Source organism: Ammodytes marinus (assembly GCF_949987685.1).
Source record: "Ammodytes marinus genome assembly, chromosome: 20".
NCBI lineage: Eukaryota > Metazoa > Chordata > Actinopteri > Uranoscopiformes > Ammodytidae > Ammodytes > Ammodytes marinus.
In genome coordinates this window covers 14,383,434-14,409,224 of record NC_137224.1, presented here as the reverse complement: position 1 = coordinate 14,409,224, position 25,791 = coordinate 14,383,434, and the positions used below count along the sequence as shown (strand labels likewise).

The 25,791-nt window shown below is 40.1% G+C and overlaps 4 protein-coding genes across 4 annotated transcripts; 1 reads left to right on the top strand and 3 right to left on the bottom strand.

The window, feature by feature from the left end:
* Positions 1-45: 45 nt before the first annotated feature.
* Positions 46-7,053, bottom strand: aarsd1 (alanyl-tRNA synthetase domain containing 1). The gene is made up of 12 exons (XM_080048690.1): positions 6,929-7,053; positions 6,338-6,466; positions 5,749-5,908; positions 5,591-5,648; positions 5,346-5,502; positions 4,763-4,879; positions 4,535-4,665; positions 4,372-4,438; positions 3,236-3,327; positions 3,001-3,055; positions 725-819; positions 46-474 (listed from the first exon to the last, which is right to left on the bottom strand). The coding sequence occupies exons 1-12, from the start codon at positions 6,965-6,967 to the stop codon at positions 336-338; spliced, it is 1,239 nt and encodes a 412-aa protein (XP_079904816.1). The 5' UTR covers positions 6,968-7,053; the 3' UTR covers positions 46-335.
* An 869-nt stretch (positions 7,054-7,922) lies between these two features.
* Positions 7,923-11,422, bottom strand: ptges3l (prostaglandin E synthase 3 like). Its single transcript, XM_080048835.1, has 7 exons — positions 11,305-11,422; positions 11,113-11,226; positions 10,774-10,840; positions 10,528-10,626; positions 10,119-10,208; positions 9,863-9,925; positions 7,923-8,075 (listed from the first exon to the last, which is right to left on the bottom strand). The coding sequence occupies exons 1-7, from the start codon at positions 11,337-11,339 to the stop codon at positions 8,067-8,069; spliced, it is 477 nt and encodes a 158-aa protein (XP_079904961.1). The 5' UTR covers positions 11,340-11,422; the 3' UTR covers positions 7,923-8,066.
* A 997-nt stretch (positions 11,423-12,419) lies between these two features.
* kat7b (K(lysine) acetyltransferase 7b) lies at positions 12,420-22,045 on the top strand. The gene is made up of 14 exons (XM_080048848.1): positions 12,420-12,583; positions 13,543-13,693; positions 13,797-14,045; positions 14,566-14,648; positions 15,478-15,561; positions 15,754-15,852; positions 15,978-16,088; positions 16,581-16,772; positions 17,960-18,049; positions 18,188-18,328; positions 18,465-18,558; positions 19,093-19,239; positions 19,391-19,497; positions 21,728-22,045. The coding sequence occupies exons 1-14, from the start codon at positions 12,566-12,568 to the stop codon at positions 21,827-21,829; spliced, it is 1,668 nt and encodes a 555-aa protein (XP_079904974.1). The 5' UTR covers positions 12,420-12,565; the 3' UTR covers positions 21,830-22,045.
* A 138-nt stretch (positions 22,046-22,183) lies between these two features.
* LOC307266514 (uncharacterized protein) lies at positions 22,184-23,782 on the bottom strand (the record flags this gene model as incomplete). Its single annotated transcript, XM_080048553.1, has 5 exons — positions 22,184-22,604; positions 22,788-22,841; positions 23,100-23,129; positions 23,339-23,435; positions 23,669-23,782. The coding sequence occupies 5 exons, from the start codon at positions 23,780-23,782 to the stop codon at positions 22,513-22,515; spliced, it is 387 nt and encodes a 128-aa protein (XP_079904679.1). The 3' UTR covers positions 22,184-22,512.
* Positions 23,783-25,791: the final 2,009 nt, after the last annotated feature.

Sequence of the window (25,791 nt, the reverse complement as noted above, 5' to 3'; positions counted from 1 at the left end):
TTATTTTAAATAAAACATTTCAGGAGACTCTTATTACATCAGTGGAAAAATGCACATTTAATTTGACTAAAACTGAGCAACACAATTAAGAAATGTTGTCTAAATTGCAGCACGTTAGTGGATGGGGAAAAAACAAATGGAACCCTGATCACAGAAGATGAGGTTTAAAGTTGATAAAAACAGTACATGATACTAAACAATCATATGTACATTGCATGTTGTACAGAAGTCCCAATTATATACATTTTCACAACTTATCAATTCCTTGGCATGTGTACTTGAAACACATTTAGCATTTTACTACATAAAATATATCTATTAAAGCATTGCTGGGTTTATTCTTCCTCTGAAGTGTGGTGTTTGCAGTGCTGTTGAAGGAAAGCCTCCACCTCCCCTCTCCGAGCCAGGCTGCTGGCTTTTCCCTGGAATCGGCCGTTTTTCCCTGCACCTTTTCCTTGGAGCATCTCCAACACCCTTTAGAGAACAGAGAATTGCAATGTAACGACCTAGGCAAGGCAAGTTTATTTATATAGCATAATTCAGACACAAGGCCATTCAAAGTGCTTTACAGGGGCATGAATTAAAGTACATCAAGTAGAGAATTAATAGAAATGAAACATTACAGGTTAAAAGGGAAACCGAAAAGTCTTCAGATTTGATTTAAACCTACATGAACTTTTTCTTATTGGTAGAGGCTTAATAAATGCGTGGTGGTGTGTCTTACCGCGGTCCCATCTCGCCCACTGATCCACTGGGTCCGGCCAGTAGAAACAAACCAGGTCCCTTCTCCTCTCCAACAGTCAGGAAAACCAAAGTTTCCTAAAAGGGGGCAGAAAGAACGAGGCTCAACAAATATTTAACTGCTATAAACAAGAACTTAAAAAGGTGAAGTAAGCGGTTTATTTATGTTAATATAAGTGTAAAATCGCTCTTTATTCATACAGTGATCACTTACATAATGTGCGCGTTTCATAAAGCCGATCTCTGTCAGCTGCTTTGCATGTAATCGGCAAATAAACTTATTGGAGTATCCCGAAATTTTTATCCAATCAGAAGAGAACGCTACAAACCGACACTCGTCTCACTCATATATAATATACAGGTCCTTCTCATATAATTAGCATATTGTGATAAAGTTGATTATTTTCCATAATGTAATGATAATAATTGAACTTTCATATATTTTAGATTCATTGCACACCAACTGAAATATTTCAAGTCTTTTGTTGTTTTAATACTGATGATTTTGGCATACAGCTCATGAAAACCCCAAATTCCTATCTCAAAAAATTAGCATATCATGAAAAGGTACTCTAAACAAGCTCTTAACCTAATCATCTGAATCAACTAATTAACTCTAAACACCTGCAAAAGATTCCTGAGGCTTTTAAAAACTCCCAGCCGGGTTCATTACTCAAAACCGCAATCATGGGTAAGACTGCCGACCTGACTGCTGTCCAGAAGGCCATCATTGACACCCTCAAGCAAGAGGGTAAGACACAGAAATAAATTTCTGAGCGAATAGGCTGTTCCCAGAGTGCTGTATCAAGGCACCTCAGTGGGAAGTCTGTGGGAAGGAAAAAGTGTGGCAGAAAACGCTGCACAACCAGAAGAGGTGACCGGACCCTGAGGAGGATTGTGGAGAAGGGCCGATTCCAGACCTTGGGGGACCTGCGGAAGCAGTGGACTGAGTCTGGAGTAGAAACATCCAGAGCCACCGTGCACAGGCGTGTGCAGGAAATGGGCTAAAGGTGCCGCATTCCCCAGGTCAAGCCACTTTTGAACCAGAAACAGCGGCAGAAGCGCCTGACCTGGGCTACAGAGAAGCAGCACTGGACTGTTGCTCAGTGGTCCAAAGTACTTTTTTCGGATGAAAGCAAATTTTGCATGTCATTCGGAAATCAAGGTGCCAGAGTCTGGAGGAAGACTGGGGAGAAGGAAATGCCAAAATGCCTGAAGTCCAGTGTCAAGTACCCACAGTCAGTGATGGTCTGGGGTGCCATGTCAGCTGCTGGTGTTGGTCCACTGTGTTTTATCAAAGGCAGGGTCAATGCAGCTAGCTATCAGGAGATTTTGGAGCACTTCATGCTTCCATCTGCTGAAAAGCTTTATGGAGATGAAGATTTCATTTTTCAACTAGACCTGGCACCTGCTCACAGTGCCAAAACCACTGGTAAATGGTTTACTGACCATGGTATTACTGTGCTCAATTGGCCTGCCAACTCTCCTGACCTGAACCCCATAGATAATCTGTGGGATATCGTGAAGAGGAAGTTGAGAGCCACCAGACCCAACACTGTGGATGAGCTTAAGGCCGCTATCGAAGCATCCTGGGCCTCCATAACACCTCAGCAGTGCCACAGGCTGATTGCCTCCATGCCAAGCCGCATTGAAGCAGTCATTTCTGCGAAAGGATTTCCGACCAAGTATTGAGTGCATAACTGAACATAATTATTTGAAGGTTGACTTTTTTGTATTAAAACACTTTTCTTTTATTGGTCGGATGAAATATGCTAATTTTTTGAGATAGGGATTTTTGGTTTTTCTTTATTTTTTTGCCAAAATCATCTATATTAAAACAATAAAAGACTTGAACTACTTCAGTTGTGTGTAATGAATCTAAAATATATGAAAGTATAATGTTTATCAGTACATTACAGAAAATATTGAACTTTATCACAATATGCTAATTATATGAGAAGGACCTGTATACACTCCATGGTCTCACTGCCGGTGCACGCCAGAGCAACAGATGGGTGAATGTGTATGCACCTACATGGCGGACCCTTCCCAATGTCTGTTTTGATGGTTTTTATCATGTTTTATCACACTTATGGATCTGAGATGATGCTAGATAACTTGCTGCTTGAAGACCGCAGTGCATTAATGTGGTGACGTAGGGACGAGCGAGGGGACTGCTAACTGCAGTAACTGACAGGAAGTTAGCTAAAAGAACCATTTCGCTTACAGCACCTTTAAGCAGCTGGGTTAAGATCTTACCTCGGTGTTGATTTCATTGGCAATGATGCTCATGAACTCGTTGTCTCCCTCTTTCCTGTAAAAAGAAAATGGACACATTTACTTTTCTGAAAGAGTCATATTGATGCTTTTACTTTAAACTTGATCAGGTCTCCCTATGGTTACTTTAAAGTTATTGCCGTTTTATTTTTTTTCAAGATATTTAAAATCACGACAATGTGTTATGGTGTATCTACAAACAAAGCACTTCACTAACTTGTGGAAGCTGAAGAAGTTGCCTCTCTGGGGGTTGCTCTTAAAGTCCTGAGCGATGAGAACAGCCATGTCTCGTAGCAGGCTCAGGTTAGTCTGCCCAAGACATTAGTATGAAGGTTAGGGAGTCTATTGTTAGAAAAATAAACTCTGATTTGTATGATATTATGCCCCCCCCCCTCTTTAATTTGCATTTACCAATATATAATCATTTAAACAAGTGTATATTCTTCACATTTTACTCTAATAAAGCTCTCCTTCCAGTCTGGGTGCTTGGGACCAATAGTAAGACACTAGGCCATAAAACTGAAGCTGATCTCCCAGAGATAAGATACATTCCTAAGTTAGAACAAAGACTTTGTAACTTCTCAAGGCTGGGGGAGGACGACATCATGGTCTCTGGTTTCGGTCAGAGAACAACAGGACGACTCTGAAATCTGCCTGACAACAAGCTTCAACCAATCAGTAGACACTGTCATGATGTTAGAGATAATAAAACCCCTTGCTGTTGAGTAGGGGGCTCACTTCTTTGTCTTCTTCCTGCTTTCCTGTCCTGTCAACATGCCTTGTCAATTTACTCAAATAAATACTGAGGCTGAGATCCCGGATTTTTACACATTTCTCCATGGTCTTTTTTCCTTCATAAATAGGCATTTTTACACGTACCTTTCACTATGCATGGTGTTACTTTGCAGCAAGCAGTCTCTTTAAATCAAATTCAATATTTTCATCTAAATGGGCTCGCTATAGTCAATGCCCTCTTGTGGCGAGCAGCAGGAATTGCTTCTCTACAGTTCTCAAACACAAAACAGCACTGGTGGGGCAGTGTGAATGAGCATAGAAACCACTGATGCAATGTAATTACTTTCTGTAGCAGCTTAGAGGACTTCTGCAACTTGTCAACCGCCTCGACGTGCTCGAATAGGCATTTTTACACGTACCTTTCACTATGCATGGTGTTACTTTGCAGCAAGCAGTCTCTTTAAATCAAATTCAATATTTTCATCTAAATGGGCTCGCTATAGTCAATGCCCTCTTGTGGCGAGCAGCAGGAATTGCTTCTCTACAGTTCTCAAACACAAAACAGCACTGGTGGGGCAGTGTGAATGAGCATAGAAACCACTGATGCAATGTAATTACTTTCTGTAGCAGCTTAGAGGACTTCTGCAACTTGTCAACCGCCTCGACGTGCTCGTCAGGACCAGTCCTATAGAGACAATGACAGGGGTAATAGTTTTTTCGCTTCAAACTTTGCAAATAAATGTAATTACAATTGGTTGGCAATTCTGACTTTGGAACATACTTAAGAAGAGACACCAGTGATCGCTCTGTGCTGTAGCTTTTCTCAGCGTACTTCAACACCCTGTTGCCTGCCAGGAAGATCAGGTTGCTTTTGTTTTTCTTCCCTTTCTCAGTTCCCAGGAGCTTTATTACCTAAAATTCAGATAAAGAAAAAAAACTGTAATTTATTACACCTAATGTTAAGTACATACATGATGGCATATGAAGTTTGTGCAATGTAAAGTTGAACCTGTAAGTGACTGAGGTTAGACACATGGGTACCGCAGCACATGTTGGCATCGACGCCCTCGATATCGATGATCCGAATGGGCCCCGCGTGGTCGTCTGGCAGCCCTCGACTCCTCACCTGGTTCACACACAAACACAAGACTGTATGTTAAAAAACAGTACATGGGGAAAAACTGTTTTCCTCCAAGTCAAGTTAACAAAATAATGTGTGGAAACAATATCTTAAACCTTGACTTTTGGGTCAATGATCAGACTCTTAAAGGAATACTTCACCCATACGGAACCAGCGTTCTATCATTATAAAATAACTATTATGATATAATGAATGAGGTTTTTCTTCCCTTGACCCAGCTGTCCTGTTAATCCTAACCCTTACTGTGATGTCACAAGAAGGAAACTGTAGGGTTAGACAGTGAGACCATAAAACACTCTTTCTGCCTTTTCTCAGGCTAAGATGATTGATTTTTTTTTTTTGCACATTTATACTAAATAGGATCTCCGAGTTCAATACTCCTTCATATTCCAACCGGTGAAGTAGGCCTTTAAAGACTGTATTATAGGAAGTTCAACATCTGAATACACACCTTTTCCACAGCTGGATCGTCTATGGAGAGGAGCTGAACAGTGACGGGGACATGGGCTCTGATCTTTTGGTTGATGGCTTCCTCCAGGGTTTGGAGCTGACCGGGCTTGACAGAGGGAGTGTCCAGTTCAATGGTGCTTCTCTGACGTCCCAACTCCCTGAGAAAAAAAAAAACAGAAGAGAGGTGAACCCACAAGTTTCTATGGTAACAGGGAAAAAGAAACGTGTGCAGCAGTGATGACGTACCACGATGTAGTCTTGTAGCCAAAAAAGGAATCTGCCAAAGCTGTGATCAAGTGTTGACCTAAGAGTCAGGAAGAAAACAGCCATTCATTGTAATGGGAAACAAGTGTGACCACAGCAGTGTTTTCACAGTTCCACACTGAATATGTAGTGTTTCTCACCTGAGTGTTGCTGCATGTGGTCAAACCTCCTCTCCCAGTCCACCTTCACTGGCACCTCCTGACCCGCCTCCAGAGGGGAGCACACAAAGTGCACGGCTTCGGCCCCCTGCCGCGTCACCCTCAACACTGGGACATCTCCGATCAGCCCATGGTCGTCTGGCTGAAGGGGGACAACATAAAACATTTTAGGCTTAATATCACACAGTAGTCAGAGTTTCTGGAGAACGCTTGTTTTCAAAATCACTTTTTTTAGAAATCCGGTGTTAGGCTTGGCTCTGTAAACGTGCATGTTGCTGCTAGCTATGGTGGGCCTACCCTTTTACAAAGCCCAGGCTGTGTATCAACACTGTGGCGCAATTTGTTTTCAGCGTGCACACACAGTACGGGCAGGTAAAGAATTGTAAGGATTCAATTATTTAAAAAAAGAGTCATTTTGACAAGTGTTCTACAGAATCGCTGACTCCACCAAGTTATATTTTTAATACAAACAGACAACATGAGCATGTGTGTACATGTGTTCAGTGATCATTGATGCACTTCGAAAATAGTGTAATAACTAGAGGATTTTCATTATAAAAACACAGCTTACCTGTCCGCCTCCTTCAGGAAACAAGATGGTGTCTTGGAGCTTGACGTTGAAGCCCTTAAGAGTTTCTTTCTTCCCATTGACCTCTTGTTTGAGCTCAGCTGGACAGCAGGACACTACAGAGGTGACAAACTGAAATGCAAACAAAAACAATGTATGGGAGAGTAAGACTGGGGCTGGGCGCACAGCTGCAGGTAGGTATAGGATTTCAAAACTTTACCAGAGATTGCAAAAGCATGCATTTTTTACTGCAAAATATTGTGTAAAGCCTACATAATTATCTTTGATCCCAAAATCCCAATGTTAAATAGGCTAGGCTAATGGGTTTCGCTTGTCAACATGAGTGAGTGGCTAGCTAGAAATAGACTACAAATTGAGCAACTATGCTATTGCGTTGACACCACATTATGTAACTGAGCATAAATCAAATGTGCACTGCACTAAAACAAAGTTAACAGTAGTTCAGAGTACAGCTGTCCAGTAGTAGCCTAACCAACTGCAGTTAGCAACCATGCTAAACATCCAGCAGGGAATGAGTGAATGCTACATTTCCCAACGTGCTATTAATCAAATTGTCCAGTAGCACTTTCGTACCTCTTTCATGTAACAGTCTCGTTGACACTGAAAAGCCATTCTGGAGTGATTTGAACGAACAGCTCTGCCTGAAACACGAGTTCATGTAATGCAGGTGAAACTGAATGGGAGTCAGATGTCGGCGGCGTAGTACGGCTAGCAACTGTGTCCAAACCTCGCATGCTTCGACTTTTTGTTGTTGTTTTCTTTCTTTTTTTGCGTTTCCTTTCAAACGTGATAGAAAGATAGAACTTCACAAACAAACAAAAAATAATAATATCAGGGATGGATAGAGAACCTTCAAGTTTAACTTTTCTTTCCAGTTGTTCAGTGACACATAGACCAACCAGAAAATGTCTAGGCCTCACATAAAACATAAAAGCATGCATATAACAAAATACACCAAAAAAAAGGAAGGGCCTATCCATGAACCAGGTGCACGACCTCACATAAAAACAGCCTCTATTATAGACTCATTGTAAATAAAGTTACTTCAAAACATAGATCTTGGCTACAACCATCACCATCCAAAACAATAACCATAACCAGTAGTTAAAAAAATAACCATCTATCACTGACTGTTTTACAAAAGACTCATTATCTTCTGATGTTAGCATTTCAAACATTTTGATGGAATGAAAAGGAAAAACATATCTCAATACAAAATGTATAAACACTTTAAAATCTTGATGTCAACCAGTTTTACAGTTGTGTTTTACAGTAATCTGCACTTCTTTTCTTTTTCTGGGCCGCCTTTGCTGGTGTATTTGGGCTCTACCATGTATGTCAACCGTCAACATGTATGAAGTTGACATCCCAATTGCTATTATACTGCCAATCTTCTGGAGTTATTTAATCAAATCCTTAGAATCCAGTAAAAATGCCTTTTATATACTGGTAAAAGCCTAATATTGTAATGGTACACCAAAGCACCATACCATCAGTAATGACTTCCAAACCATGGTTGTAAAATGTTTTAAATTGTTTTATTATTAAAATTGACAATATTTCCGTGCACAGTTGACAAGATTTCAATAAATAATCCCATAGAAAATACTATATGTAAACTTTAAAGATTATTTTGCAAATAATAACACCTGCCCGTATTAAAAGCTTCAGCCAACAGTGGCCACCAGCAGGAGAGAGGGGACTGGGAGTCTTAGTCAGACTGTTGGGAAAGAAGGAATAAAGTGTCAACATTTAAATGAGCAATGGAATATTGACTTTTTGATTTCTCCATTATTTACATCCAGTCATACATCATATATCCATTGTTCTTTAGGCAATACTATTTTTTTTAAATTGTTCCAGCAAGGCAAAACACAAGTGAAAAAGGTAATGATCCATATACAGTCAAAACCCAAATTATTCATACCCCTGGCAAATTTTGACTTAAAGTTACTTTTATGAAACCAGCAAGCTTTTTCTTGATTGTAAATTACACAGGCTTCTCCCAAAAGATAAGACGATGTACAAGAGGCATCATTGTGGAAAAAAAAATTATTTCAGCTTTTATTTACATTTGAACAAAAAGTGGCATGTCCAAAATTATTCATACCCTTTGCAAACTGTCAATAGAAAAGCCTTTATAGGCTAGTACAGCAATCAAACGCTTCCTATAATTGCTGGCCAGCTTTTTGCATCTCTCCACTGGTATTTTTGCCCATTCAGCTTTGGCAATGAGCTCCAACCCTTTGAGGTTGGGTCTCACCGCCATCACTCAATCTTTAGCTCCCTCCACATATTCTCAATTGGATTCAAGTCAGGACTCTGGCTTGGCCACTTTAAAACGTTAATGCGTTTGTCTGCTAACCATTTCTTCACCATTTTTGCTGTGCGTTTTGGGTCGTTGTCCTGCTGAAATGTCCAATGGTGCCCAAGGCCAAGTTTCTCTGCAGACTGCCTGATGTTGTTGTTGAGAATCTGGATGTATGGCTCTTTTTTCATGATGCCGTTTACTTTGATTAGGTTCCCTGGTCCATTGGCTGAAAAACACCAAAGCATTAGGTTCCCACCACCATGTTTGACAGTGGGGATGGTGTTTTTTTAGGCTTGAATGCTTCTCTTTTTTACGCCAAATGAAGGATACATCATTGTGGCCAAACAATTACATTTTTGATTCATCTGACCATAACACAGAAGACCAGAAGTCTTCTTCTTTGTCCAGATGAGCATTTGCGAAGTCCAAGCGGGCTTTTGTGTGCCTTATATGGAGAAGTGGCGTCTTCCTTGGTCTGCGTCCGTGGAACCCAGCAGTGTGCAGTGTCCGTTGGATTGTCTGCCTTGTGACGTTGCCTCCAGCAGAGCCAAGATTAACCAGGATGGCCTTGGTGGTGATCGTGGGATTCTTTTTCACCTCTCTCACTACCCTCCTCAGGTGTCACTTTTGGCTTCCGACCACGTCCTCTGAGATTTTCCACAGTGCGGAACGTCTTGTATTTTTTAATAATACTTTGCACTGTAGCCACTGGAACTTGAAAACATTTAGATATGGCCTTAAAGCCCTTTCCTGACCTGAGAGCCTCCACAATGCACAGCCGCAGGTCCTAGCTCCTTGGTCTTAGCCATGACTGTCCACAAACCAACTGCAGCAGAGAGCTGCTGTTTTTCACCTGTTGAGTTGATTAAAACAGCTGTTCCTAATGAATCATGGTTATTAGGATACTTTAGAACAGCTTGGACTATTTGGAATGGTATAGAACTTTGGATTTTCCCATAGACTGTGACAGTTTGCAAAGGATATGAATAATTGTGGACATGCCACTTTTTGTTCAAATGTAAATAAAAGCTGACGTACATCGTCTTATTATCTTTTGGGAGAAGCCTGTGTCATTTCCAATCAAGGCAAAGCTTGCTGGTTTCATAAAATTAACTTTAAGTCAAAATTTGCCAAGGGTATGAATAATTTTGATTTTGACTTTATATAGAACAGTATTAAAATGAATAGACACTTACATCGCTCAGATCATCCATACTTGGTGCGACTCCTTTATTTTTGTTGGACAACTCATTGAGCATCTGAATAAGGACACACATACACACACACACACACACACACACACACACACACACACACACACACACACACACACACACACACACACACACACACAGAAATAATGTGAATATTGCAAAGTACATGCAGTTTCCTGAGCTTGTAAACATTATCAGAAGTCATTGTATTTTTACTGTACACATTGCCTGTACTCACCTCAGCGTATTTTTGAAACTCTTCCTTTCCGTCGTCCTCTTCATTCGCCCAGTCCCTCCAGTTATCAAAGTCTACCATGATCCAGTTGGGCTGCGTAACAGAATGACAAAGAGAACAGTTTTACATTTGAATGACCATTTTAAGTTTGAGAGGAGAGGTAGCTGCACGCTGCTTCTTAAATATTTATCATCTGAAATACCTCACAGTTAGAAGATATTTAAAAAACACACAAAATTCTCATGAGAATTTGTAGACCTAAATGTGTGGGGCAATGCAGCCACACACACACACACACACACACACACACACACACACACACACACACACACACACACACACACACACACACACACACACACACACACACACACACACACACACACACACACACACACACACACCAACTTACTCTAGCTTCATCCTTCTGAAGACGAGGCCATGAAAAATCAGGCTTCACCTTCCTGAGCAAGACACAGATGGTGCGGTCATAGACTCTTTCTCTGGAGTCCTTTGAAAGTGTTAAAGGGATAAAAATACTCTTGTATTAAACACCACACGGACTATATACTTCAGCTTGCATTTAATATATACATTTTAAGATCAAAACTTAGTTTTATTCTACTGGTCTCATTGTGCCAAAAAGTTGGATGCTTACATTTTTATTAACAGCGTCAAAGAAGTACAGCTCATTATAGATCACGTCATCCGTGTCGTTTTTGCAGCTGTTGTTAAGACAAGATGTATGGTCATCATGGAAACAATTTTGAACATACTACTGTATTTACTACATAGTGGGCTATACACAATTTTAAATGTTTTACAGTATAATGGCCCCATTATCATTTCAGCGCCGGAAAATAATGGCTTAAGATTTTCAACAAACACTGGGGCACTATATTTTACAAACACAGAGGTAGAGAGCAAGAAAAAGAACAGATCAACAAAATGCCAACTGTGTATAAACCATAGATAGTAGCCTATGGTATAAACTCACATTAAAGTCATTTTGTTCTCCTGGATATCAACCTGAACATCTTTTGGTTTCTGAACCTTAAAGTTGATGGTGACGTATTTCTTTCTGTCAGACCACAATGCAGTTGCTGGCTGGCTGTTAGGAAAGAGAAACTGTTAGGCTACTTTTTAAATCAGAAATACTCGTGTTCAAAAGGATTTGTTGGTCACTTACCTCTCCTCTGGTCTTTCAATCTTTGGCTTGTTCATTCTAAAACTTGTGTGCAAAACTACAACAGAAACTGCTTTCCTACTACTTTGACTACCGAAAAAGTACAACGCATGCAGCTTGTTGGTTCGGGCTGTGTGTGCTCTAATGCAGTAGGCCTGGCCATGGAAGCTATATATAGAGTAGTAGTTGGTATCAGCTGCCAGGAGACATGTCTGCCCTCAGCCCCTACCCCCTTCCCCGTCCCTTTATGGCCTGTCAGTGGAACTCTCTGGAAAACAGATGCATTTTCTTGTTTTTCCAATACTTCACACTCTCCCGACTGGGTGCTGTGAGGTTGGAGTTGAGGCTCAAAATGGGGAAGAACATGTCAACATATGGGGGAAAAAAACATTTGGATCACTGGGAGACCAACAATCATGTCAATATTTTTTTCTTTTCTTTTTTAAACTTTGTTTTTTAGATTACTTTAGGCTACTTTTAAGATTATGTGGTATTTTTTTCTTAATTTTTGTCTGCATTTGTAAAGTTGCCTTCGTAAAGTAGGATAGGCTACAATAAATGCTAAGGAAACTAACTCGCCCCTGTGAAGGATCCTGAACTACATTTTTATTCTATATATTTCCATCAATGGAAGCGAGGCAACCAATAGGTCAGTCTTGATCCTTCCCAAAAAAATAGGCTATAGGCCTATAACAGTTATGTTGCAGTTAAAAGGCTCAGTAGCTTTTTACAGTCTATGGTCAGTAGTAACGATAAGAGTTAACCATTAAGGGGTAAGAGTGTCTCTGTCTTGACAGCATTAGATAAGGTTGACAGCTCCAGGAGAAGCTTGTGGTGGATCTGGATATTTTTGGCAGTGTTTAATGTTATATAGGCCTATATATATAGGCTATATATAGGCCTACTACCCTACACATTTGAAAGCAGTTAATCAATGGTAGAGGTGTTCCAAAATAAAAAGATCTCTCATGTTGTTGTTACTTTGCAGCTACCCAGTCCACTGGGGTTTTGAATGTGGCACTGAGTCGCCCCCTACAGGTCTGGCGGCTCACAGGCTTCAGATTCCCCACCGGAAATGCAATTCAGTCCTCTGTCTGTGCGGGGAATGTGGCGCGAGAGATCCAGGCAACGCTGTGTACATATAAACTTCTGCCTGAAATAATCAATAAAATAGTTTTCTTTTGCCTATTTAACGAACAGCTTGGGGGAATTTTGCTATCTGGGACTTCAAACCCTCAGGAAGTATCGCTCATTCAGGTTAAAAATGCCTCGCAGACGTCAGGTAAGAACAAATGTAGGTCGCACAAGAGGGTAACGTTAGCAGAGTTAGCTCCGAGCTGTTCCACTGTCTGGATGGGGAGTGTTTGCCACCATAGTCCATTACATTTTCTGGCAATTTAACATGCAGATAAACGGTTTAGCCTACAGTGTATGGGTATTGCTTGTGCAAACGCTCAGTCCACCAAGCAGCACCTTACTGTTTATTTGAATCACAGCTGTATTTGTTACATTTAGTAGTGTGTGTATTTGGTCAACATTTACATGTAAGTCCAGAAGCTAACCAAACCTCTCTGGGCGTTAACGAGTAGCCAAACCACAGCCTAAAAAACGTTATCTTTGGTATTAATGAATTACAACGGTACTCTGTGGGTCATGCGTATGCCGAATTTACCACAAGACCACAATAACTGGTATTGTGTTAAAAATGTGTAAATTAATGCAGGCAAGGAAGTTAATCGGCAAGTATTACATCTTAAACTGCGAGTTTGGTGCCGTATGTGAAAACGGGGTCAGTTTAGCTAACGTGATGCGCTAAGCTAACAACAATAATAATAGGTTGATGGCGTGCTAACCAGGCTAGTAGCTACTTTAGCGTGTAGGCACTACTGGGTCTAGCAACTGTCACATTATTTGACTAGTTTCTTTTTTGAAAAACATCAGATGCTAATAGCTAGTTAGACTCACTGCAAACTCAGCTAACAGCGAGCTATCAGCTGTCTGTAGAGTTAGCTGGATGGTCGTCCCATCCCGTTAACAGCTCACATAAGCATCTTGTTGGGCCAAAATCAGAGTCCTGGTTTTTATCAATAAAAAAAACTATTATTAGCCAGCTAACCTCATTGATTGTGCTTTCTAAGCCGGATGACACTTGTCACCCTGATCAGCTTCTAGATTTTTTTATGCCATGACTACGGAATTTGTGTTGAATGCTTCTCATTTAAAAGTTCTTTCCCCTGATAGAGACTCATTCCCGGGAGTGGTTCGGATGGAACTGAAGACTCGGACTCCTCCGGTGAAAGAGAACAGACCAATAGTTCAGAAAGTGACGGGAACATGCACAAGAGACAGCGCCTAACCAGAGCCTCTACTCGCCTCAGCCAAAGCTCTCAGGGTTGGTCAACATAACCCTGTTAATGTTAGTGTACATCTTTTTACAGTATTTGTCATCTCAGCTGTTTAATCAAAGTTTTGGTTTGATTCCCTTTTTGCGTTAGATACCCCGGACTTGAAGCGAGCTGCGGACCACGACGAGTCTCCTCCATTGACGCCCACGGGAAACGCCCCCTCCTCTGAGTCTGAGCTGGACATCTCCAGCCCCAACGCCTCCCATGACGAGAGCCAGGCCAAAGACCAAGCCAACCGAGACTCGGACAAGGACCTGTCCCATAGACCCAAGCGCCGCCGCTGTCACGAGACCTACAACTTCAACATGAAATGCCCCACACCGGGATGCAATTCACTTGGTAAAAATCCCTGTCCCCCTTTTTAAAGGTGTATTGAGCAATCCTGGAGAACGCTTGTTTTCAAAATCACTTTTTGTCAAAATCAGGGAATATCTCCTCTCAATCCGCTACCTGTATGTACGCTGAGAAAAACAATCTGGTGTTAATATACAGCCTTGGCTCTGTAAACTTGTATGTAATCAAAGGGTATGCAAACAAAGGTGGCCAACCGTAGCTTGCAACATATCTGTTTACATAGCCTAGGCTGTGTTATAACACTGGATTCTTTTTCAGCGCACACAGTACGGACAGGTAGCGGATCATGAGGAGATATTCCCTGATTTTGAAAAAAAGTGATTTTGGCAACAAGCATCCTCCAGAATCGCTGACTGCACCTTTTAATAATGTTGTATAGGTCCATCAAGGGCATCCCTGATTATTTATTTGAACACACTGCGTTTGTTTTGTATTCAGTGCCACATTGTACTATCAGGATGTCGTTGTTTTAAAATGAACAATCTCCTTTGCTTTGTTTTCCTAGGACACCTCACAGGAAAACATGAACGTCATTTTGCTGTATCGGGTTGCCCTCTTTATCACAATCTTTCGGCTGATGAATGCAAGGTGAGCATCTTAAAAAAATGTGTCTAATGTAATTAGCTAGGTTGAGGATAGCCAGCAGTGTTTTATCATTGTCTTGATTTTAAATGACAATGTAAGTTGTATTTTTTTATGTGATTAGCTCCTCAACACTTTAACTTCTGCATCTTCCATGATTTATTTTCCCCTTATATTCAGGCTGTTATTCTTTCTATATTTATTATGTTAATACATTTCTTTTACATAAAGCACTTTGGAGTGTTTGTGTTGAGTTGCATTAGTCAGTTTAAATAATGCGGGGTTCCCCCCAGTTATTCCAGGCATGGCAGTTATTTTATAAACTTAAGTTATTTTAAAAGCAGTAGCCTACTGTACATACACGCTTTATTTTTTGTAATTTTCAATTTTAATATTTTTATGTTTTCGATTGAGAAGTCAAAACTTAAAATAATCTCTGTATTTTCCTTGAAAAACAAGCAAGTAGACTGTAGTAATACCATTTACTTATTATATTGCAAATCGTAATATTGTGCACTATAATCACAATCGCACCAAATCGGGCAGCGCTATTTCCACCATGCCTACTCAATTTTCTGGGGGAAACCATGTTATGGGGATTTACCTTTTATGGTGTTAAGGAAAAGCTTTATTAGATTGTCTTGGCCATAACGCTGACTTATGATGGAGAAGAAAAGAACTGGTTGAGTTATCAGGCCCCTCATCATATTCAACAATACGTGACTGTTCAGGCCGCATGCTAATCTTCTCAAAATTGTATCAGAAAGAGATAACAAGACACTCAGCAGATGTATGTTAACACAAACTACCATCCTTCTATTTCTATTCATAACAGGAGAAAGCCATCAGCCGCGAGAAACAAGAGGAGGAGGTGAAGGTGCAGGAGGAAAGCAACTCACGCCATGCAACTCGCCACCAGGTATCCTCTTTGTGTAACGCATGTTATTTAGCACCGGACAGTTTACAGTGTGCCGGTGGTCCGTCGCAGTTTTGATTACTGCTTTGTCAATTGTGCTGACTTAAGATGCTGAAAAATAAAAGTATAGGTGATGGGTGTTCAGATCATGCATTAACATGAAAATCAATGTATCTTTTTAATCTGTATTTTCAGACGCCAACAACAAAACAGAGCCGATACAAAGAGCAGGTGGCTGAGTTGAGGAAGGGGCGAAACTCTGGCCTTCAGAAGGAGCAGAAAGAAAAGCACATGGTACATCATCTCCATCATGCCAGCGTCCACTTGCTGCTGTGTACTGCCATGTGTCACTATTAGAACCGACACTCTATGGGTTTATTTGCATGTCGAAGTTGTACATTGTCTTATTGTTTCCATAGGAGCATCGGCAGACACATGGCAACACCCGAGAGCCTCTTCTGGAGAACATCACCAGCGAATATGACCTGGAGCTCTTCAGAAAAGCCCAGGCCCGTGCATCCGAAGATCTGGTAATGGGCTGTTATCATATCTCCATTGGTGTCATTCTCGCATTAAAGGTGCAATATGTAACTTTGGCTGTGTCAGAGAAGTGAACATTTTCTAAGGTATATTCAAATTACTGAATAAACAAACTTTACTCGGTTACTGTTTCACTGTTGTTGTTTACAGCAGCAGGGCCCTCAGTTTTGTTTACAAACAAATAATTTTCTTACGCTTGGTTCCAGGTGCCTCAAAATAATTAAGTTTTAGTTTATGATAGAATTATTGAATACTAAGGATTACATGTAGAGTAAATATGTTTTGCAAACTACCTTATGGCTCTGCAATTGCAAACAAATCCTCTAAAACTGCATAGTGCACCTTTTAAGATTTTACTCAAACATACTTGGTTAAATGACCCAATTATCTGTATGTCAGCACAGCCTGGATAACTTTCTCGCAAAGGCCGAAAAGCTAAGAAAAGCGGTAAGAATAATCTTTCCCATCATGCCCTCCTGCAGGAGAAGCTGCGTATCCAGGGTCAGATCACCGAGGGCAGTAACATGATCAAGACCATCCTGTTTGGCCGCTACGAGCTGGACACCTGGTACCACTCGCCCTATCCCGAGGAGTACGCACGGCTGGGTCGCCTCTACGTCTGTGAATTCTGCCTCAAGTACATGAAGAGCCAGACCATTCTCAGGCGACACATGGTGAGAGTTAGGAGACTGAAATCCCCTTGATACCTCATAATAGTAATAATAATGCCAAAAAAAAATATTTTTATGTTCATGAGATATTGACTATATGAAAAAATCTGTGATGTGGTCACCTGACTGATATTTCATAATATTTAAAGCTAAAAATATAAAGGCTAGAAATGTTTTGCTTGGCGCGCGCCAAAGCGGATTTATCCAGCGCCAAAGGAAAATCAGGAGCGCCAAAATGATAAAAATTGAGAATAAATATAGCTATTTAAGTCATCCTTCTTGAGGGACTGGGCAATAACTTGAATTTCATTTTCGATTACTATTAAGGCTTCCCTCAATCATGAAAACAAAATAATCGTTATTAAACTATCATTGTTCTGCACGCATGCAGGCTTGTAAATGCAGCGAACCCTTCTGCTATGCGCTCCGCTCGGCCCCTCCCTCACCTGATAGTTATCCAGAGAGTACGAGGGAGATGTTACGCATTGCCGGGTGTTTTGAAAAACTTCTAGATGACGAGAATAAAGGTAAAACTAATTGTGTTGTCTGAAAACACTTCAGACTCACAACAAACTAAAATAATGTGCAAGATATGTCACGCGCGGACACGCGAGTCACGTGACATACGCGACCGCGAGAGAGACAGAGAGAGAGATACAGATAGAGAGAAAAAAAGGCATATACGACCTGATCTGCACCTCTAAACATCCCGACCAATTTGTTTATTCACTTTAAATCGAATCATAGTGGTCTATGACCAAGCAATCACTGAATAAAAAACACAGGAGGTTTAAAGCTCCTTGACTCCTGCCACCACAACTGTCAACACTACAATGCAAATGCCTATCCACCCTGCTCCTTGACATAAATCAATCATGCCCTTACATTTAATGCTATCAAAAGACGTGCCCTATCAACACCATTTACAACTGGTTATTTTTATTTTGACATATTTATTTTATTCAATTATTAAAAATATGTTTCACTTATTTAGCCTATTTCTATTCTCCCTGTTTTCAGTTCAATTAGGCCTTTGTTTAAAGTCCAAAGTCATGCTGTTATTAGAAAGAAAACCTTGTTAAAAGTAAAATAAATGCATAATGTTCTTAAATCAATGATTGACTGTCTTTAATAATCGTGATAACACAATGTGATTACTCAAAATAATCATGATTATGTTTTTTTTGCAGGCCAAGTGCGTATGGAAGCATCCCCCAGGAGACGAGGTGTACAGAAAAGGGGCTATATCTGTATTTGAAGTTGATGGCAAGAAGAATAAGGTAGGGTACATTTCTGCTTTGTTTCACTCATCTTGGTTTTGTTGATTTATTGGGGGATTGCTCTGTCCAGCATGCACCCCAAGACATTTTACTTATAAGCCACCCAGAATAAATCATTAAGGGCCATTTCTTCACCAGATCTACTGCCAGAATCTGTGTTTACTCGCCAAGCTCTTCTTGGACCACAAAACACTGTACTATGACGTGGAGCCTTTTCTATTCTACGTCATGACAGAGGCAGACAATACCGGCTGCCATTTAGTGGGCTACTTCTCCAAGGTAAATGTAGCAACAACAAAAAAAAGTTATGGTGTCTATACTATGAGAATTATACCTTGTACAAATTATGTTTGTATACAGATGCGACTGATGCGACAGATGCGACTGTAACATCTTTTTTCTTTTTTACTTGAAGGAGAAAAATTCCTTCCTCAACTACAACGTATCCTGTATCCTGACGATGCCACAATACATGAGGCAGGGGTTTGGCAAGATGCTCATCGACTTCAGTATGTATCACTTCTTTCTTAATTAACAAAAATACAGACTACCTCTTATAAGCTTTAATTAAGTGATATATATATCCGGGGGCGCCCTTAGCTCAGTTGGTAGGGCGTCACCCCCTGGGCCAGGCCCAGCAGCACACCCGTGTTTGATTCCCGCCCGCGGTCGTTCTCTGCATGTCACTCCCCTCTGCCCCATTTCACCTCTGTCTCTTCAAACTATCAATAAAGCATGAAAAATGCCAAAAAATATCTTTAAAAAAAAGTGATATATATATCCAGGCCTTTTGTATTAGACTGTAGTGGTTTGTGACTTTACATCCCCATTCTGCATTGACACATTAGGGCATGCAAATGATGATGCCGTTCTTTATGTAAATGTGTGAGCGAATCTGTCACCTCAGGATTCTCCTTGATTAAAATGTCTGTTTAGATGTGAACAACTGATGTTATATTATTTAAATATAATGGTCTGTTTGCACAAAGAATACTTTTCTTTTCATGTGTTTTTGCTGACTGTCCACTGTTCTTTTATTGTAGGCTACCTGCTGTCCAAAGTGGAGGAGAAGGTGGGCTCCCCAGAGAGGCCTCTGTCCGACCTGGGCCTCATCAGCTATCGAAGCTACTGGAAGGAGGTTTTACTCCGATACATGTACAATTTTCAAGGCAAGGAGATCTCCATCAAAGGTGAGATAAGACCACAGTATTCAAACAGGCAGTCCATTTGTTGGTGGAAAGGCTTTATTGACAAATGAGAGGACTATTTAGAACAAAATACACACATGCATCCCCATATAACAAAACCTAATCACTGTACTGATGTTTGCTTGATGTACAGAGATCAGTCAGGAAACTGCTGTCAATCCGGTGGACATTGTGAGCACCCTGCAGTCTCTTCAGATGCTGAAGTATTGGAAGGGGAAGCACTTGGTTTTGAAGCGACAGGTAAGATCCTCAGGCCTTCTTTTTTTTTTTTTTTCATCTCAAGATCATTTTTATTGTGATATTTTCCCATTAAAGGTGAGGTCAGCGACTCTGGAGAATGCTTGTTGTCAACAGCACTTTTTGGCAAAATGAATATCTCCTTATGATCCGCTACCTCTATGCATGGTGTGTGCGCTGAAAATAAATCTGGTGTTCATACACAGCCTAGGCCAATGCTTCTCAAATGGTGGGGCGCGCCCCCCTGGGGGGGCGCCGTGAGTTATCAGGGTGGGCGCGGGCTGCCTTGATTTCCAACTGACCAAAAAAAAAAAATATATATTATTATTTTAATTTAATTTTTTAAGGTATAGCAAGTGCGATGTGTGCTTGTGTATGGTCATATCCGCCCGAAAGGCCGCGATTTGCAGTAAATAAACGTCCACATGTGTCTCCAAGTGTCTCTGTAGGCTATTTAAAAAGAAATCAAGCAAGTAGACTGATAATAACATTAATTAATTATTGGTTATCGCATCACAGAAGGCATATTGGCCTATAATAATAAAAAAAAAACACCTTAACTATGTTTACAGTTTAAAAATGTTTGAAATGAAATGCAAACCTCATTGAATCATTTGCTCTTGTTTCTCTGTCCTGAGATTCACACAGACTGAGCAGTCTTGTTTAAAGCGGCTACGAGTAACATTTAAATATCTTTTAAACAGCCTCATGTTTCCTCTGATAATCATAAATTACCTTTAACAGCAAACGAGACCATCAGTGCAAAGAAAGACGTTTTTATATAGTTTTTATTACTGCTTTTGGTCTGGTCGCACACCCAGTCCGATTTTCGGTTCGCTCGTGCAGGCTCTATGGTCACATATCCGTATTGCTCGCAGATTTCAGTGTGGCACTGCAACGCGATTTGAGAAGCCTATCCCTCCAGGTGAGGGAAGGGGAGCGGGAGCCTTGTTTGAGACAGTTATTTGTCGTCATAATGACTGATAACGGGGCTGAACCATCAAAGAAAAAAAAGAGAATGCAATGAAGAAAAGCTAAAAGGGAGAGTGATATAGGCTACGGGCGGGACGAGGGCGTTGCCAAGCAACGTGTATACAATTTCACGAGAGCGAAACTAGACTGCAGTGTTTACTCCTAAATTAATGAGCGGTTGGTACTAACACAAAGTTTGCTTTGCTTCACCATCATCAGATAACCATTATCTAAAATAGTCATTATTTACATCAACAACACAAACACATTACCTCATCGTGATCCATACTAACTGCCGTCTCGTTCATTCGCTTTCTGTGAGGACACGTAATCTTTCAGCTCCGTGAGAGAGAGTAGTTAGGTGACGCTGCTGCATCAACTCATTGCAATCAGGTGTGTGTAGCACTGACTGGCATTAGTTGATGCAGTGTCAAAACCACTCTAACGGAGCCGAAAAGAGTCCTCACACTTTCAACACAGGGACATGCACTATATTGCGCCCTTCTCAGTTCACACTCGCACGCCTGGCACGAGCTAGAACACAGCTTTGCGACAGCTGGCGTCGTAAAAATACTACCGCTTTTGTCCAAAGGGGACACCAACGTGCCATGTTACTCGTAGTGGCTTTAAATGTTACAAATTGAGCTAATAAACTGAACTTTGAATTTTTTTGCTGCAGAAGTTATATCAGCTAATTTTTCTTATCTAATTTGATAATAAGGTGATTGTATGCAGAATGCTCGTGCCAGAAACGCATACAGTGGTTTTGTACAGATAAATAAATAAATATGAGAAGGTTCTCAATAGTATTTAAATTTAGGGGGGGCGCGAAAAAATGTCTGTCCCCTAGATGACAGAAAATAATTGAGAACCACTGGCCTAGGCTCTGTAAACTGGTTTGTAAACAAAGGGTATCTACACAAGCTTGCAATTGCTCATTGCTCATTTACAGAGCCTAGGCTGTGCATTAACCCCAGATATGTTTCATACAGATTTGTTGTAACACACACGCGCACACAGTACAGACAGGTAGCAGATCATGAATAGATATTCACTGAATTTGACAAAAGGGCATTTTGAAAACAAGCATTCTCCAGAATTGATTCTCATTTCAAAATTTAACCTGAAAACATTTTCTTCCGTTCAAACAAATCATTCAATATTATTAACACATTATATTTTTCAATATACCCCAGTCCTACTGTACTTGTTTTCCCTCTGTTAACAAATGACAGAACCTGTGTGTTTATCTGCCTCCTAGGACCTGATTGATGAGTGGAAAGCCAAGGAGATCAAGCGAGGCAATAGCAACAAAACCATCGACCCAAGCTCTCTAAAGTGGACCCCCCCTAAAGGGACATAAGCACTAAGAAACCTCAGGCTACTCAATGAACTCACCTCCAGCCTCACCAACCACAAGTAGCCTAGACCTACCAAACTGTCAATAAAGACCAGAGTTCTTTCTTTCTTTTATGGTTTACCCTGCTTTTTTCTGTCACTGAACATTTTTTTACTTTTATATTTTACTTTCATTTCATTCTTAAGCATTGTGGAGACAGAAAATGATACTGTTTTGTTTGCCCTATTTGTTTAAAAAAAATGCCTACTTCTAAGCTTTGAATGTGATAGGATAAATGGTCCAGTGCAGTGGAGAAACGTGAATGTTTTTGATTTGCTCGTGCAGAAAAATACACATTTGGCAGCATTTTACAAGCTAGTCTTTTAATTTCATTCAACAAAAGGATGGATTTTTTGAAGATGGTAGTCGTTTTGTTTGGGGCTCAATACAAGTTGTTGGCATGAATTGCAAAAAGTGAGAAGGAAATATGATGTATGTTGACGTCTTTGGTTGTTGGTGTAAAAATTGTATAGATCATAATAATATCATGTACTACTTTTTTCTTTAGCTCCATCAGTACAGCATTTGGACCCATTCCTCTGAAGAACCTGCCAAATAACAGATTATTAAATTCAGATATTTTTTAATTTGCTGATAGTATTTAAACAAAGACGACAAACAATAGAAATAAAAAGGACCTCAGGTTTTTATACTGATACAATTGTACCTTGCTTGTGTCGTATCTCCGAAACATCGTGCGCAGTGGTTGTTGCAGATGGAATTATTCTGCTTAAAGATTCTGTAACGCAGAGAAAAAAAACATCTTATTAACTCACCATTCAAATGGGAATGTCGTTGCTTTGTTCTTCTAATCATAGGTGTTAAATGTGTATTAGCAATTTGATATATTTAATATCAATAAAGCTGCTTTGATATTTTCAAATGAGCTAAATGTCGTTTCTTCCTCCTTTTTTTGGCTCACCGTCACTAGAAAGGCTCCTCCCCATCAGGCCCACAAACAATTCTCCTTTATTTCCTACAATAGGAGAAAGAAGGATGATCACATTTACAAAGTAGCAGCTTTTTGGTTATAATGTAACAACTATGCTGCCATAAGAGGAAACAGAATTTTTTTTTTGAGTTAACCATTTTTTTTCTTCTTTTAAAGTCTGGTATCAAATCATATTTTTTCATAGACTTTTAATATTTAATATAGCAGCTTATAGTGGATTTTTAGATATTTAAAGCTTTATTATATTTGACCACAGTTTAGCAGCAACATTAAGTTACTTACGTCTGTTAACCTGAAAAGGCTTTTTCACATCTGTGAGGAGGGGGTAAAAGAGAAATACCAATGTATTTATAGTCATGTACCAGTCCGTTCATATTCATTTTCCACAGACACATACTGTGAAATGAAGCCTTCAATGTAAAAAAAAAAAAAAAAAGCACATACAATAAACAAATCACAACAAAAACATTGGTTGCATTTTTGTGATGCAACCAATGGTGTTAATGAGGTTAGAGGAACACCTGAGCGTTTCCCCATGAGTCCGTAGAAGCGGAGGGCTTTAGATCTTTTCATCAGACCGGCCATCGGGTGGGTCAGAGCTGCCTCCAGGGACTCATCCTGACAGAAAAAAACAAACCACGTTTGATTTTTGTATTTTGGTAGAACCAGAACTCTCCTTTCTCTTTTTAAATATCACTCCTTAAATCACAAAGCGTTCATTCCCTTAATATGTGGGGTAGGCTATGTATTTCAAAAAGCTAAATGTAGAGAACATATCTGCTGCGGAAACCGCCCCCCAATGATTCATATTTGTCAACAGTTGTATTCTCTTTAATATCTTATTTGCTCACCTGGTAGTCTGTAGATAGCCCTCTCTCCTCTTCCACAATAGAGGACAGGGCCTGATCAGTTTGCACTAAGGCACAAAAAGTCACAACAAAAAACTGAATCTTCCAGTTATCCATCTCTTTTTTGTCTGCTACTCTACAATCAAAGTAGTAATTTCTAGCCTCAAAAAAATTATATTGAGGCAAATGTGATCCAGTGTTGTTCTGTCTGCCCTGGGCTCTACCCAGGAGGGATTTATACCTCTATACCCCATCCCCATTATGCTAGACTCCTCCCCTACAAACATGATAAGGCCTGTATTGCATTTGAAAACTTAAAGATTTCCTCATTTTATTTTGGCAAAGCTATTAGATTTTTTGCAGCCATTACACATTAAATATCTGATGAATCAAATATGTTTTCAAGTTGAGCATATACTGTGATTCCTCAGTTGCTGTATAGTGGGAAGTAAAGACTTACCAGCAGTGTTACATCCTAAGGAAAAAAAAAGACATGTTCAATAATATTGAAGCCTAAATATTGACATTTGGTGATGGTCACCTTTCATCTTACATTTTTATTAGACATCTGTCTTGGTATTGGTTCTAAAAATATCCTCATTTTGATCCTTGTGATGTGCACACGCTTCTTTGATATCAGCCGGGGGGGGAAGAGGACAAGACTTGCAGGCGCGTCAGGGCCTTTGAGCGACATTTTGTAAATATAAGCGTGTGCCTTCAAAGGTAGAACGCTTTTATTGGTCGGTCAGTTGACTCTGTGGATCACTGTGTGGATAGTAGATCTGGATTAAGCACGACTCAGACGTGACCTCTGAGGTCAAATGAAACCTGGTCTAAAATGAGTAAAAAAATCAATATATGATATCAAAGTTCAGTGTTTCAACAAGCTTTTGCAAAAAATCTGATCAAAAATATATGTTCTTAAATATTAAAAACAAATCAATATATCTATCTATCTTTAATGATAGTATCTTTAATGTTACCCTTACTCTTTTCAGATGCTTACTGTCATGCAACTATCTCCCCACATTACAAAGTGTTGGTGGATTTTGTGGATTTGGGTTTAGAAGGGCTTTAACAGTATATTACTGAAGGTTGTGTTCAACACTTGACTGGTCAGAAGTTAAGCAGATGATGGATAATACACGGTTGATATTTTCAAGTGCAATGGAATATGTATGAAATGTGCTGCACATCATAACCTGATCAGTATGAAGATCCATGTCAGTATCTTTGATGTCAGTAGGACCATTTATTCTCCATCTCCTGAGATAATTACACTCTTATTAAACATTTTCATGATCTTTACTTCTAATGAAAGCTATTTTTTCCAACGCACTGGCTATAGAAATATTTGGAGAGGCAATTAGTCGACAATCTGTGTGCCGTAAGGAGACCCACTCGAAACAAAGCGGACACACATGTGAAAATGCTTTGATCAACGCGCAGGTGCTTCTAAAAGCAAGAAAAGCTCCAGGACAATTAGTCCTGAAAGGCAATTACAGCCCTCGTGTGCGCGTGGTCCAGCCCACAGCTCACATGGAGTGCGGAATCAAAAAGAAATCAGAGGCACAACATTTGCATATGAAATGCTTTAGTCACAAAGAGCTGCCGCAGTGACATAACCCTGCATTTCCATGTGACGCAGAGGTAGAAGTTGGGGACGCCATTTCAGCTTTTGCACTGATGCACTGCTTGTGGAGGGTCTCATATGTTTACTTCTGATCCATTCCACCCTGATATGTGACTCTTCTAGTCTTTTGACTTGAATTATGAATCTCATGTGATGTTTTTGAATGGTGCACAACTGACATAATCATGGGCCCTCTACGGAGACCTTTGATGCAGATGATTATCCAAGAAATATGTTACCTTATACCTGCTGTGGATTACCTTGTTACAGTTGCATCATGGGAACTGTTATTGCCGGAGCAATCTGCCGACCTGGTTTCTGTAAGAAATGTAACTGCAAGCAGACAAAGTTTAGAAAAAATCACTTTTCGTGTATGGACAAAAATCTGGAAGTGCTTAATTTTTTATCTGGCTTGTCCTTATGTTGTGGTACTATTATGAATTGTGAATATAGCCAGTCTCACACCCCCTTCGGTCATTCACTCCTTTATTTA

What these genes read in the sequence shown, in the direction of transcription:
- aarsd1 (XM_080048690.1), bottom strand. Translation starts at nt 6,967, where the DNA reads ATGGCTTTTCAGTGTCAACGAGACTGTTACATGAAAGAG. An exon ending in CCTCTAAGCTGCTACAGAAA is followed by an intron (nt 3,328 to 4,371) that starts GTAATTACATTG and finishes TGTCTTGGGCAG; the next exon opens with ACTAACCTGAGCCTGCTACG. An exon ending in AACTTCTTCAGCTTCCACAA is followed by an intron (nt 3,056 to 3,235) that starts GTTAGTGAAGTG and finishes TTCTTTTTACAG; the next exon opens with GAAAGAGGGAGACAACGAGT.
- kat7b (XM_080048848.1), top strand. An exon ending in GCCATGCAACTCGCCACCAG is followed by an intron (nt 15,562 to 15,753) that starts GTATCCTCTTTG and finishes CTGTATTTTCAG; the next exon opens with ACGCCAACAACAAAACAGAG. An exon ending in TTGATGGCAAGAAGAATAAG is followed by an intron (nt 18,050 to 18,187) that starts GTAGGGTACATT and finishes TTTCTTCACCAG; the next exon opens with ATCTACTGCCAGAATCTGTG.
- ptges3l (XM_080048835.1), bottom strand. Translation starts at nt 11,339, where the DNA reads ATGAACAAGCCAAAGATTGAAAGACCAGAGGAGAG. An exon ending in ATTGAAAGACCAGAGGAGAG is followed by an intron (nt 11,227 to 11,304) that starts GTAAGTGACCAA and finishes CTTTCCTAACAG; the next exon opens with CCAGCCAGCAACTGCATTGT. An exon ending in TTCAGAAGGATGAAGCTAGA is followed by an intron (nt 10,209 to 10,527) that starts GTAAGTTGGTGT and finishes TCTGTTACGCAG; the next exon opens with CCCAACTGGATCATGGTAGA.